This window comes from Alosa sapidissima, chromosome 9, assembly GCF_018492685.1.
Source record: "Alosa sapidissima isolate fAloSap1 chromosome 9, fAloSap1.pri, whole genome shotgun sequence".
In the NCBI taxonomy this organism is placed as follows: Eukaryota; Metazoa; Chordata; class Actinopteri; order Clupeiformes; family Clupeidae; genus Alosa; species Alosa sapidissima.
The window spans coordinates 23994293-24007930 of NC_055965.1; the positions used below are offsets into that span (position 1 = coordinate 23994293).

The 13638-nt window shown below is 44.0% G+C and overlaps 1 protein-coding gene across 2 annotated transcripts in view; it reads left to right on the plus strand.

Annotated features, from left to right (window-relative positions):
* The window catches only part of LOC121719385 (complement C3-like), a 34523-nt gene that overhangs the window by 12343 nt on the left and 8542 nt on the right, over positions 1-13638 (plus strand). For both annotated transcript variants that reach the window (XM_042104928.1, XM_042104927.1), the window contains exons 21-32: positions 1649-1861; positions 3706-3766; positions 4053-4139; positions 4732-4935; positions 5990-6065; positions 6393-6555; positions 7149-7244; positions 8423-8573; positions 9330-9493; positions 10657-10815; positions 10976-11035; positions 11356-11446. In XM_042104928.1, the coding sequence (XP_041960862.1) occupies positions 1649-1861; positions 3706-3766; positions 4053-4139; positions 4732-4935; positions 5990-6065; positions 6393-6555; positions 7149-7244; positions 8423-8573; positions 9330-9493; positions 10657-10815; positions 10976-11035; positions 11356-11446 (1525 nt within the window). The remainder of the gene's footprint in view (positions 1-1648; positions 1862-3705; positions 3767-4052; positions 4140-4731; positions 4936-5989; positions 6066-6392; positions 6556-7148; positions 7245-8422; positions 8574-9329; positions 9494-10656; positions 10816-10975; positions 11036-11355; positions 11447-13638) is intronic.

Below are 13638 nucleotides of genomic sequence, written 5' to 3' on the forward strand. Positions count from 1 at the left end.
TTCATTATGTAGATGACAACACAGTTATTATTGTTACATTGCTGCACTCAGCAGTTGTTCTTCACAAAATCCCAAAGGACTCTATGAAGGTAATTCAATTAAGTTTATTAAAACGACACTTTATATTACTGTATTCTGTACAGTATACTGAACACCTGGGCCTTAATGCACTTGAAGGGTCAACTGAGAACAAGCAAAGATAATGAGCACAGTGCACTATGTGTGTGCTAACGCTAAGATGTGCAAAGTAATTGTGCCGATACCATGGGGAGGATCCTACAGTACGTGCAGGCACAGTTGTGTGAGCTCAAATGCTCCCACACACCAAACAATAATTTCAGTCCAATGCTTGTTGCTTTGTTCAGTTTTTCCTCAGCATAGTCTTTCTATGTTTTCTTTCTTTTTGGACAAAAAAAACTGAGAGTACCGTTAAAGTTAGCAGAGGCCGTACACTCTGGTACACAACAATGTTCGTGATATTGTTTTTGTTGCCTTTGGAATACAAATTTGTTGTTACTAAGGCTCATGTTTATTTCAATCTGTCAAGCGGTCAGTGATCAGGTAGGCTACGTTAAGTGAACGAGAACCCCTCCCCCTTTATTTGTCACATCTGTAGTGGGTGTGTAGGGAAATGAGAAGTGTAACCCTAGGGTTGACAGGGCCTGCATACAGATTGTCCCCATAATCTATTTGGTAGCGTCAAACAAGAAGAAACAAGATCTGAAATATCCAACAATGTTTTTTTTTCACCCTGTGATATTAAATATGATGTAACGTAAGATTACATGGTAGCAGTAATATTACATGAAAACCAGTCTATGACTGGTTGTTGTTTGATTCTGGACTTGCAATTCAACATTGCAGTGCAGAGTATGAGCCTATCCCCATAGTCTGTCCTGTTCCTGCCATATGTGTGTGTCTGTGTGTGTTGAGTTGATAGATACGGAAATGGAGATGTGCTAGTGAGCGCTAGCAGCTTGATTGCTAGCACGCTTGACTCCTGATCCGAGGTGCTGCTGTTTGTGTGTGCGAGGCCGGGCAGGTGCAGGGCTGAGTGGTGCGGTTCAATGCAGGTTACACTGACAGATATGGGGAATGAGTTGGTCCCCATTGTGTTCCGTGTCCCTGCCATAGGTAGATATGGAGAATGAGTTGGTCCCATAGTGTTCCCTGTCCCTGCCACAGGTAGATATGGAGAATGAGTAGATATGGAGAATGAGTTGGTCCCATAGTGTTCCCTGTCCCTGCCACAGGTAGATATGGAGAATGAGTAGATATGGAGAATGAGTTGGTCCCATAGTGTTCCCTGTCCCTGCCACAGGTAGATATGGAGAATGAGTAGATATGGAGAATGAGTTGGTCCCATAGTGTTCCCTGTCCCTGCCACAGGTAGATATGGAGAATGAGTTGGTCCCATAGTGTTCCCTGTCCCTGCCACAGGTAGATATGGAGAATGAGTTGGTCCCCATCGTGTTCCGTGTCCCTGCCACAGGTAGATATGGAGAATGAGTTGGTCCCCATCGTGTTCCGTGTCCCTGCCACAGGTAGATATGGAGAATGAGTTGGTCCCCATCGTGTTCCGTGTCCCTGCCATAGGTAGATATGGAGAATGAGTTGGTCCCCATCGTGTTCCGTGTCCCTGCCATAGGTGCGGGTGGAGCTGTTGGAGACGGAGCACGTGTGCAGTGTGGCCTCAAAGAGGGGCAGCTTTCAGACGACAGTGGAACTGGAGGGCATGACGTCACGAGACGTCTCCTTCATCATCATTCCCATGATTCTCGGCACCCACACGATTGAGGTCAAGGCGGCAGTATTCGACGCATTCTACGGTGATGGCATCAAGAAGGAACTACGTGTAGTGGTGAGTCCTGGGGTAGCGGAGTAAAAACATAACAAACACATCATGCATTGGTGTGATTATTATGACCGCCGCGCAGCGAAGCGGCGGTCATATAGGTTTAGTCAGATTTTTTTTTCTTTTTCGCATGCCCAAATTTCCGTCAATGATTCCCGGGACACTGAAAGACCGGGGTACACGAAACTTGGTGGGCATGTAACCCCACATGGATAGCATGGAACCATCGTTTTTCGTTTTGATCTGTAGCCCCCCCGCTGGACTGGACCCCCCGAAAGGAGGGTAGGGCAGACACAGTTTTCTGTGAATATCTCGAAAACCGTAGGGTTTAGGAGGACCATTTTTTTTTGTATGTTGATCTCAAGGGGCCATGTCAACCCATTCCATAACCACTCATTTCATGTATAGCGCCACCTAGTTAAACACAAAAAAGTTAAAATGAGGTGTTGTAATTGAAGGTATCTGTGACCTAACATAGTCAAAACTGCACGAAATTGGAAGTGTAGGATCATTATGACACCCTCTGTATGCACGCCAAGTTTTGTGGAATTCCGTTCATGGGGGGCCACACAATAAATTAATTTATGTTACTATACACCAACTGGCCTGTAGGTGGCCGGAGACAGTTTTCTGTGAATATCTCGAGAACCGTAGGGCCTAGGAGGTCCACCTTTTTTATGTATGTTGGTCTTAAGGGGGCATGTCAGCCCATCCCATTACCACTTATTTCATGTATAGCGCCACCTAGTTAAAAATTAAAAAGCAAAAAATTAGGTGTTTTCATCACAATATCTCTGGCTGACAAGGTCAAAACTGCACGAAATTAAAAGTGTAGGATCATTATGACACCCTCCGAATGCATGCCGAGTTTTGTGTACTTTCGTTCATGGGGGGCCTTACAATAAAATAATTTATGTGTACATTTAGTGACGTACACCAACAAGGATTCCCGGGACACTGAAAGACCGGGGTACACAAAACTTGGTGGGCATGTACCCCCACATGGATAGCATGGAACCGTCATTTTTCGTTTTGATCTGTAGCCCCCCCGCTGGACTGGACCCCCCGAAAGGAGGGTAGGGCAGACATAGTTTTCTGTGAATATCTTGAGAACCGTAGGGCCTAGGATGACCAATTTTTTGCGTATGTTTGCCTCCAGGGGTCATGTAAACCCATTCCATATGCACACATGTGCATAAACAGATACACACGCACACACATGCATTCACAGTAATCCTACGTATGACACATACTCACACAGTAGACATATATATGCATGCATGTACATGCACACACACACAGGCACATAAACAGGAAAACACACAAGCACATGCACATGCACGCACACACACCCACCCACACACACATAAACATGAACATGTACACGCACACATGCACACAATTCAAGAATTACTCAGAATTATGAACAGGCAAGATGGGGGAGGGGTTGTATAAAATGTATATTACATGTGAAATCTATGAACTAATCATGTTTTGGTACTTGTTGTCTAGCAGATACCAGTGAGAATTGAGTGTGAATAATGCAATTCAGTGAGACAGTTAGAATCATATATGCCTTTCAGCGTGACTTATTTTTGTGGAAAACATGTGCTGGACTGGGCGGCGGTCATATTTTGTACCGCTCTGCGGTACATCTAGTTATTATTATTATTTAGTTCATTGCACAGTTGTTAATTATTATTGACATAACTAATGTGATGTGCCTATTATATGTTCAATATATAATTTGATCTGAGGACTGTGATGAGTGTTTTCTGTTATATGTTCGATATCTGATGTTCGATATATCCTTTGATCTGAGGACTGTGATGAGTGTTTCTGCCTTTCAGCCTGAGGGAGTGCTGACAAAGATCCAGGTCGACACAATTCCACTCAATCCATCTCTGCACGGTGAGTGGGCTGAACAGTACTGTTTTTAAAGTACTTCGTTAAACACGCTTTAACTATTACCTTTTACTACAGTAGTTTGAATTAATTTAACAGTCTCTTTACTGGTTTTTGAAAACTTGTCTGACACAAATCACAAATCCAGAGACATTATTCTAGGTACTTTTCTAATATTATAAGGATAGAGAAAGAGAGAGAGAGAGAGAAAAGAACAATTATTTTTTTTATATATATGCCTTTACATGTGTGTCCTGTGGTTCTAACCACCTCTGTGTGTCTTTGGTAATAGGAGGGGAACAGAGAAGTGAAGTCAAGTTTCAACACCTCCGACGCCAAGTGCCAAACACACCGGCAAGCACACACATACGAGTACAAGGTAATTCAACAGTGTGTACACACACACACACACACACACACACACACACACACACTCACTCACACACATACAGCAAGACAACCCAGATAAGGAGAGTGTTTTGGCATATTCCAGATGGGCGTGCTTTGCCTTGGGGCTGAAACATGTTGGTACCTTTTGTCCAGCCTCTAGGCTATTAGATTTGCAACATTTCAACAGCCTTCCTTTTTTGGAAGTGAAAAAGTAATGAAAAAAAAGGAATATGATCTAATTGTTGTCATTCAGAGCAATGAAGCAGAAATGCTATTATGGCATTCATTTATATTACAGGTAAATAAACACTGAATATGTGCTGTAACTATTAAAGCAGACAAGCAAGAAATTCTCTTTTTTCAGTGATGATGAGTACATTTCAGGAAAGTCTCTCTCATGTCATGGATTTTTTATTACCTCTGCAACGACTTTCAGGCATGTGTATGTCATACGATTAAACCCTGATTCAGTGCTGGTCTGTCCATGTCGATATCTTAATATCAAAAGTCACCAGAAATGTGTAGAACCACAGCTTAATATATTTTTTTTCCTCTTATCCCTTCTTTTTGCCTTGGTGCAGGCCAGGAGTTGAGTGATATTATTGTGAACGCCATCAGTGGAGAGTCTATGGGCTCTCTCTTTAATTTTCCCTATGGGAACGGAGAAGAGAATGTGGTCACCATGGCAATGACCCTTATTGCCACTCATTATCTGGACCGTACCAATCAGTGGGACAAAGTGGGGGTGGACGAAAGAGAAGTAGCAGTCAAGTACATCCAAATGGGTAAGTCCCATAGCCTCTAGATTGTATTGATTAAGGTATCAGGACAATCACTACTATCTTCGCTCAAGTTTGCTGAACTGGAGTGCATCACTTCACTATCTGACAAAAGGACCCTGAACAAACTGATCAACATCTTGGACAACGAGTGTCACCCACTCCAAGCAGAAGAGCCTAATCAGCTGGAGACTTCGCTCACTGCCTTGCACAACGGACAGACTGAGAAAGTCATTTGTCCCCAGGGCCATTGAACTGTTCAATGCCTCACTTAAGGGAAGAGGAGAGATAGACTTCTCTGCATAGTCTGTCTGCCTCTTCACCCCCTCCATGTTTGGTACTGTCTGTCCACTAGCCACTTGTACTACTGTCTTTATGCCTCACTGTTTGCGTGCTATATTAGCACATTAGCACATATGCATAACCCCCCCTCCATGCCACAGCTGAACTGTGGCCACACTTATACATTTTCCTAAATAGTTAAATATATAGATATATAGACTTTACTTTACTTTATTTCTGCATTGTTGCACTGTTGACTTACTCATTTGCACTATCACCATGACCACTATCACCATTGCACTACCACCATGACACTCATTCACACAGAGCACCTTAGAGCACCTTACCATACCTTACTATGCACAGAGAATCACAGGCTCAGTCCCTGCCTCAGTCATTGCAAGCGCCTCTGATTTATTAATCACCACTATGTGGATACTGTTTTTAGAATTGATTTAGATTAAGTGTTAGTTAGTATAATTTGTATTTTTGTAATTTGTATTTTAGTATATTTTTATATATTGTATTAAGTGTTAGTATAATTTGTATTTTAGTATTCTTTATCTTCTACTGTACTTCCTGCTTAGTTGTGTTTTTATATTATATACTTTAATTACTCTTTCTGCTGTTACAAAATGTGTTTGTGTTCTATGTATGCTGCTGAGACCTTGAATTTCCCCTGGGGATCAATAAAGTATCTATCTATCTCTATCTATCTATCTATCTATCTATCTGATGTAATTGTTTATGCTGAGTTTCCCCTCATTCCCTCGTTCAGGCTACCAAAAGCAGCGCAGTTTCCGTAAACCTGATGGCTCGTATGGAGCGTTCCTTAAGACGCCGAGCAGCACCTGGTGAGCCGCTCCCCTTTATAGACTTCTGAAGTTCGCCTACAAAAAAGGGACCCAAAGCTGCCATCTTTGTCCATATGAGGATATCCGGATCTCCTTATTTGGGCAAAGATGGCAGTTTTGGGTCCTTTTTGTAGGCAAACTTCAAGGGTCTATATCGATTACCTTTTTTCTTCCTGTCAGAAACTAATGTGACAAGCCTACAGGATTAAATAATCTCGTTCTACTTTTTGCCAGAATGTAGGCCATTTTCAAATGGCCTGTGAGAAGATGACAAACCGTTTAACAATTTGTTTCTGTATTGTCTGCCATTTACTGCCTTGCATTTAGGCTCACAGCCTTCGTGGTTAGAGTGTTGTCCATGGCTGATGACATCATCAGTGTTGATGAGGAGCTGGTGTGCAGCGCCCTCCAGTGGCTAGTCCTCAACACTCAGCAGGCGGACGGGTCCTTCAGAGAGTATGCACCAGTCACGTTTGTCATGGACAGCACAGTGAGTTGAGTGGCATGGTAAACGGCCAATCTCCTTCCTAGGGGCTCAACTTCTCGCTCCAAACCCCTTTCTGCCTAAACACAACAGCATAAAGTTCATAAATGTAAACGGACCATGCTTAGCATTATTCCTCTTATTAAGTCATACATATATTGATATTCACAAAAGGTTAGATTGAAAAAGCCACTGCAGTCATTCATGCACAAAATTACCAAAATTATTATTTAGGATTCAGGTTCATTGACATTAGCTCCAGCATGTGTCTAGTTATATATCAAATAACACATATCTTGGTTATTACATCAAGTACATTTCTGCAGTGCATATAAGTCTTATGTACCATTGGGACTACAGAAATATAACCATTGAAATATTACCTGTTCCCTTTTTCCTTTCCAACCTCTATATTTCTCTACAGAGTGGAAAATTCTCTTTTCTATCTCTTGCCTACTTGCCTGTCTAGCTTCTCTGTGAGGAAACAACCGACACTACACAACACAATACAAGGACTTCACAAGTTCAACCACCTTCATAAAGGTTTCTCTCTCTTCCCCATTTAAACAAGCGCTTAATGAATGGCCTCTAATTCGCAGGGCAAAGTGTATGGGAAAGACTCTGATGCCTCTCTGACGGCGTTTGTGCTCATTGCCATGCAGGAGGGCAGGAGATTCTGCACAGAGCACATGAGTGTGAGTGAGACCTGATTGTCCTCATTTCATGATTTGTCCCCTCAGGTGATAGTACTGTCTATCAGCATCAGTTTTATCATTCATCAATCATTTATATTTTTATTTAGATAGATAGATAGATAGATAGATAGATATAGAGATAGATAGATAGATAGATAGATAAATAGATAGATAGATAGATAGATAGATAGATACTGTAGATAGACAGATAGATAGATAGACAGACAGATAGATAGATAGACAGACAGATAGATAGATAGATATAGAGATAGATAGATAGATAGATAGATAGATAGATAGATAGATATAGAGATAGATAGATAGATAGATAGGTAGGTAGATAGATAGATAGATAGATAGGTAGATAGATAGATAGATAGATAGGTAGATAGATAGATAGATAGATAGACAGACAGACAGACAGACAGACAGACAGATAGATAGATAGATAGATAGATAGATAGATAGATAGATACTTTATTGATCCCCAAGGGGAAATTCAATTGTTTATTTAAAAGGGACAACGCACATTCATTTAAATTTTTTTGTTTACACTCAAAATGTATCAGAATTAGGAAAAAAAGCTTATTTTCATTGTCCCTTGGCAGGTCAACACAGCATCACATTACATTAATACAAATAATGCAAGAAAGATAGAAAGCAAATTAAGAAGGCAGAGAAAAGAGCAAGGGACCGTAAAATAAATAAAAAGTAAGTACAATACAAAGAAGGGCAGTGCATAGGATAAGGTAAACCAGCTATTGATGATTGCAATATTGATCGTTTTTAATCCATCTCTTGAGTGTGGTTTTAAATGATAGATGGTGCTTTCTCTGAGTTCAATAGGAAGGCTGTTCCAATAATTTGAGGCTCGTATTGACAAGACTGTTTGGCCAAACTTACTACGATACTATACAACAGTCTCCTCTGGTGGCTGCCCTAGTTGGCCCGCCACTGCTGTTCTTCTGTTGTATAAAGTGTGTATATGTATATAGTGTGTGGACAATCAATTGACGTGGTTCAAGTTCTCCTGCCAATAATACAATAATAATTTCCAGTGGAAGCACTTGAAACTAATCAAATCTGTTTGAGGAGAACAGTGACCAGTGAGAAGATCAGAGTTTTATGGTTTGCTGTGAACGCGGCCATTAACCGTTTGGTTTGTCTTATTATTACAGAGTCGACTGGTGAGTATGGGGAAAGCTTCCCGGTACCTGCATCTGAGAATCCTTACACTAAAGAACCCATATGCTGTGATGATAGTCTCCTACGCCCTCGCCGACTCTGGAAAACTTCACAAAGACATTCTCTTTCAACACAACCTAGATGGTGAGTGGAAAACATGTAACCTGTGTGAGAAGGACATACATGTAGATGACTAACAGCCTGTGAACAACAGATTGACCCATATGTGTGACTTTACTACAATATACCCACTTGGAGAGTGGGTATCAAGAGAGTTCCATTTACTGTTGTTGTCAGACCCAGCACTTTGATAAATGTCTAAAAAGCAAAGAGTGTGTAAGATGAAGATAAAGAGAAAATACTAAAAGAAAAAAAATAGCGCCCTGGGCCACGCATGGTAGCCTGGCTCCGCCTGTCTACATACTTCTGCTCGATTTCTTTTCCCTACAGTCAGAGAGTCTGGTATCCAGGCTACACGCATGGTACAGACTATGGAATACAACCCTAGCGGCGCCCTTGTTTAGCGCCCTTCATGCTTATCTGGCACCCACATTAATAATTGTGAGCTTTTCGCTGATTGGCTGCCTTGGGGCCAGAGACCCCTGATAACAGGCTCCAGCAACTACCTGAATCAGGGGGATCGGACATATGGTTTGCGTCACAGTCTATATTTGGCATCAGTCTGTCTGGACATTTTTAAGTGGTTATTTCAAATCTCCTACATTTGCAAATGAAGGATTGACAATAGGTTCATGGTAGCTTTGTGGCCATGCACCGAACTCTCCATATTCAACAAAAGCCAAGATAAAATAATTTTTCCATTCCATGTCTGCTCTAAGGCATTTCGGCTTTGGCTCTATGCAAATAAAATAAAATTGAATTGATCCGGTCTTCCTACAGATGGTCCGGTGTGGCCAGTTCCTGGCGGTCACCGGTATACTCTGGAGGCCACAGGCTACGCCCTCCTGGCCCTGCTGCGGATGAGGGAGTTTGATCGGGCCGGCGACGTCGTGCAGTGGCTTAACTCACAGAGGAGGAAGGGAGGAGGCTACGGCTCCACACAGGCACGTTCCTATTCCCGTCTGGATTAGACATAGACAGTTTCACACAGGCACGTTCCTATTCCCGTCTGGATTAGACATAGACAGTTTCACACAGGCACGTTTCTATTCCCGTCTGGATTAGACATAGACAGTTCCACTCAGGCACGTTCCTATTCCCGTCTGGATTAGACAGTTTCACACAGGCACGTTCCTATTCCCGTCTGGATTAGACATAGACAGTTTCACACAGGCACGTTCCTATTCCCGTCTGGATTAGACATAGACAGTTTCACACAGGCACGTTCCTATTCCAGTCTGGATTAGACAGTTCCACTCAGGCACGTTCCTATTCCAGTCTGGATTAGACAGTTCCACTCAGGCACGTTCCTATTCCCGTCTGGATTAGACATAGACAGTTTCACACAGGCACGTTCCTATTCCAGTCTGGATTAGACAGTTCCACTCAGGCACGTTCCTATTCCCGTCTGGATTAGACATAGACAGTTTCACACAGGCACGTTCCTATTCCAGTCTGGATTAGACAGTTCCACTCAGGCACGTTCCTATTCCCGTCTGGATTAGGCAGTTCCACTCAGGCACGTTCCTATTCCTGTCTGGATTAGACAGTTCCACTCAGGCACGTTCCTATTCCCGTCTGGATTAGACATAGACAGTTTCACACAGGCACGTTCCTATTCCAGTCTGGATTAGGCAGTTCCACTCAGGCACGTTCCTATTCCCGTCTGGATTAAACAGTTCCACTCAGGCACGTTCCTATTCCCGTCTGGATTAAACAGTTCCACTCAGGCACGTTCCTATTCCAGTCTGGATTAGGCAGTTCCACTCAGGCACGTTCCTATTCCTGTCTGGATTAAACAGTTTCACTTCAGATATACCTCTCTGTGCATGCACTTTTCTGCACCATTACTTTAAAGGTAAAAAATGTGCTAAAATACATCACATTCACACATTAGTTCATAAGATTTGAGCTAAACTCACGTTAGTGCATCACATCGTATAATTTGAGGCTAAATAACCATGTACTGTTAATGCTGTACAGCACATAGTAAAACTCAGGAATCTTCCTTCTGTCATTAATAAAACATCATTGATCAATTTTCATTGACTGAATTACTGAGCTTATCTGGAGACCATCATTTCGTTTGCCCTCCTCCGGTCTGCAGTCCACCATGATGGTCTATCAAGCTGTGGCCGAATACAGGAGAAGCATGCAAATGCTGCATGAAGTCAATTTAGAGGTCAACATTGATGTGTCCGGTCGCAGCAAACCCATCAAGTGGACGTTCAATAAGGGAAATGCCTATGTCAGTCGCTCTGATAAGGTAGCCACAGAATTCATTCACATTTACACTCTTACACACACATGCCTAACATCAATATTAGTGCCAGTGTGTCACCAATAGCTATTTTTTTAATATATAAAAAATCGCTTTATTCATTATCCAATTCAATATACCAATACATTGCTTTCTCCTTCCACAGCTCCATCTTAACCAGAATTTGACTGTCACCGCCAAAGGAAGTGGAGAGGGAACATTTTCAGTAAGATTTCCCCCGTCATGGTTTTTAAACTGTTCAGTTTAAGATTTCCCCCGACATATGGTATTTAAACTTTTACGGTAAATATGTAAATGCCAATTAACATATAAATAAATGAGGACAGTTCATTATATACTCTTGCCAGAGTTTCTTTTAGATTACTGTTAAAATACCTTTACAGCACGACATTGTGAACTATATGAGCAAAGGAGAGGCATATGATATAACAAACGAGATGTGCTGCTTGGTTTTAACCAAAACTTCTTAGTGCTGCTACAAGTTTTGCGATGCTAATGACTGAACCTTTGCATTGTATCTGTAAGGTGATGACCTTGTACTATGCTTCACCCACGGATCAAGATAAGTCATGCAGCAACTTCCGGCTTAATCTGACCCTGGAAAAGCAGGCTAAAGGTGGGATCAACGAAGACCTGTCCATTATCATTCCCCCTGCTCTTATGGCATAGGGTTCACATCATTTGTTTCTGAATTTCCCATTGTAAATTACATATCTTTCCCTTTCAAACTCAAACTGATTGCATCATCCATCTGAAGTGAGCCTAAAAGGCTGATTAATTCTATTCGGCAGCAAGGCAAGCGATTTCATTTGCATTTCTCTCAAATGGCTGTGAGTAGGCTAGTTAGCATAAATCCAGGGTACAACCGGGATGATTGAAACGGGGGACGAATGAAACATTCCGGATCTGTTTCGACCTCACTCTGACCGTCACTACGGTCTAAAAAAGGAATGATCACCTTCGTTCTGCCTATCACCGAGACCATATGTCAACAAAGTCATGCCCATGACCTCCGGAAGCAGAACGACTCAAGCTTGTAAATAGCGGAGATTGCTCCCGGTTCAGTCTCTCACCTTGATCGCCTCATCTGAGACCTGTGATACGTGAGTACGTACTTTCACTGCTTTCTTGCTTTGACTGTGTTTGTTAGTCTGCATGTGGCAGTAACCTGTGTTTTTTTCAGGAAACTTCGTTTAACTTTGTTTAACTTTGTTTAACTTGTTGACGCCTTTCCTGAGTTCACCCCATACCGCACGGCGGAGGGGCTAGTGTGAGCCTGCTGCCTGCGTTCGCGCACTGCTGCGGGCTTCCGTTTCAGTGTTATTTTCCTTTTGTGTGTGCCAGGTTTCCGGGTTGTTGTTTGTTAACTACTGTGTACCTTATCTGGCTGTTCGCGGATAGTTGGGCTTGGTGTGAGCCTGCTGGGTGCGTTTGCGCACCGGCGTGGGCCATCGTTATTATTTCTGTTTACTGCTCTGGCAGCCGGAACCTGTGTGGGCCTGATCAGCGCGTATGTGCTCGGCCGCTTAGGCGCTAATGTTACTGTGTGCTTCTTGTTAGCTTTGTTGTTGTGTGCTAGGCTACTTGCAAAAGGTAAGTTTAGCTGTTTGTGTCTGCTAGGTGCAGTCTTGCACGAGGTGCGGGCTGCTGTGTGTCTTTTCTCCAGTTGTCCACCGCGTGCGTTCGCGCACTGGTGGCCGCCTTCTTTGTGTATCTGTTGTGTACCCCGTCGCTGCTGTCCGCAGCTAGCTGGGCCAGTGTGAGCCTGCTAAGCGTGTCCGCACGCTGCTTCAGGCCACCCGTGTACTGTATTACACCATCTCTTTACGGGCTGCTGCTTGCAGACCCAGTGCGTTGTACGGCCAAGGTAAGTGCCTTATTGTATTGTATTGTGTTGTATTGCATTGTGTTTTTCTGTGGTAGGCAATGGCGGCACACTACTGCAGAGTCTGTAGGGCCACGATGGCCCCCAATGACGGGCATAGAGAGTGTCCCGCTTGCCTTGGGGCCGCCCACCTCCTGGAGGATGTCGACAGCCCCTGCAGCGCAGCCTGTGACCTTCCTAGGGAGGAACGGCTCCGCCGGGCTGACCAGGCATGTGGCCACGTGCGTGGACGGGACAGGCGGCGCTCACCCGACCGACCATCCCACTCTCATAGGCATGGCCGTAAGCATACGCACAAGCGTAAACGGCAACATGAGTCCCCTTCCAGGCATGATCAGGTGGAGGTCCCTGGACCTGCTAAGCGCTCGGCTCCAGCTGCCGTGACCGAGGGTAATGGCACGGAGTCGCTTCAGATTCTCTCAGCTCTCCAGGCTCTGGCTAGGAGGATGGACAGGCTGGAGGGTCTCCAGGGCACGTCATCCCCTTCTCTGCCCCCTGGCCAGGAAGGTCTCTCCCCATCCAGGCCTGAGAGCCATGGTGCGGATGTTGATCTGGGTGATGTGGATGTGCTGTCTCTCCATGCCCCTCGTTCTACGATCGATGACGTAAGCGGGGACGGCCTCCTGGATGAGCTACATTCAGACATGGTGCAGCCAACTGATGAATCCACAGTGCCAGGGGAGGTCCACAGGTACACCAGGAACACCACAGGAAAGTATCAACTATGCTGCCCCACGGGACCGGCGCTTTCGTGCACCAGACCAGAGCTCAGCCCCAACTCCCTGGCCCAGAGGATAGCAAAGACCTCGACGGGGCGCAGGCAGAGGTGCAGGCCGCGGTGGCGGTCCTGCCTAGGGATCCGGGGCTGCCCGTTGATTGCCCTTCCCAGCTGTCCAGGACCTCCTGGGAAGGGATTGTGCCAG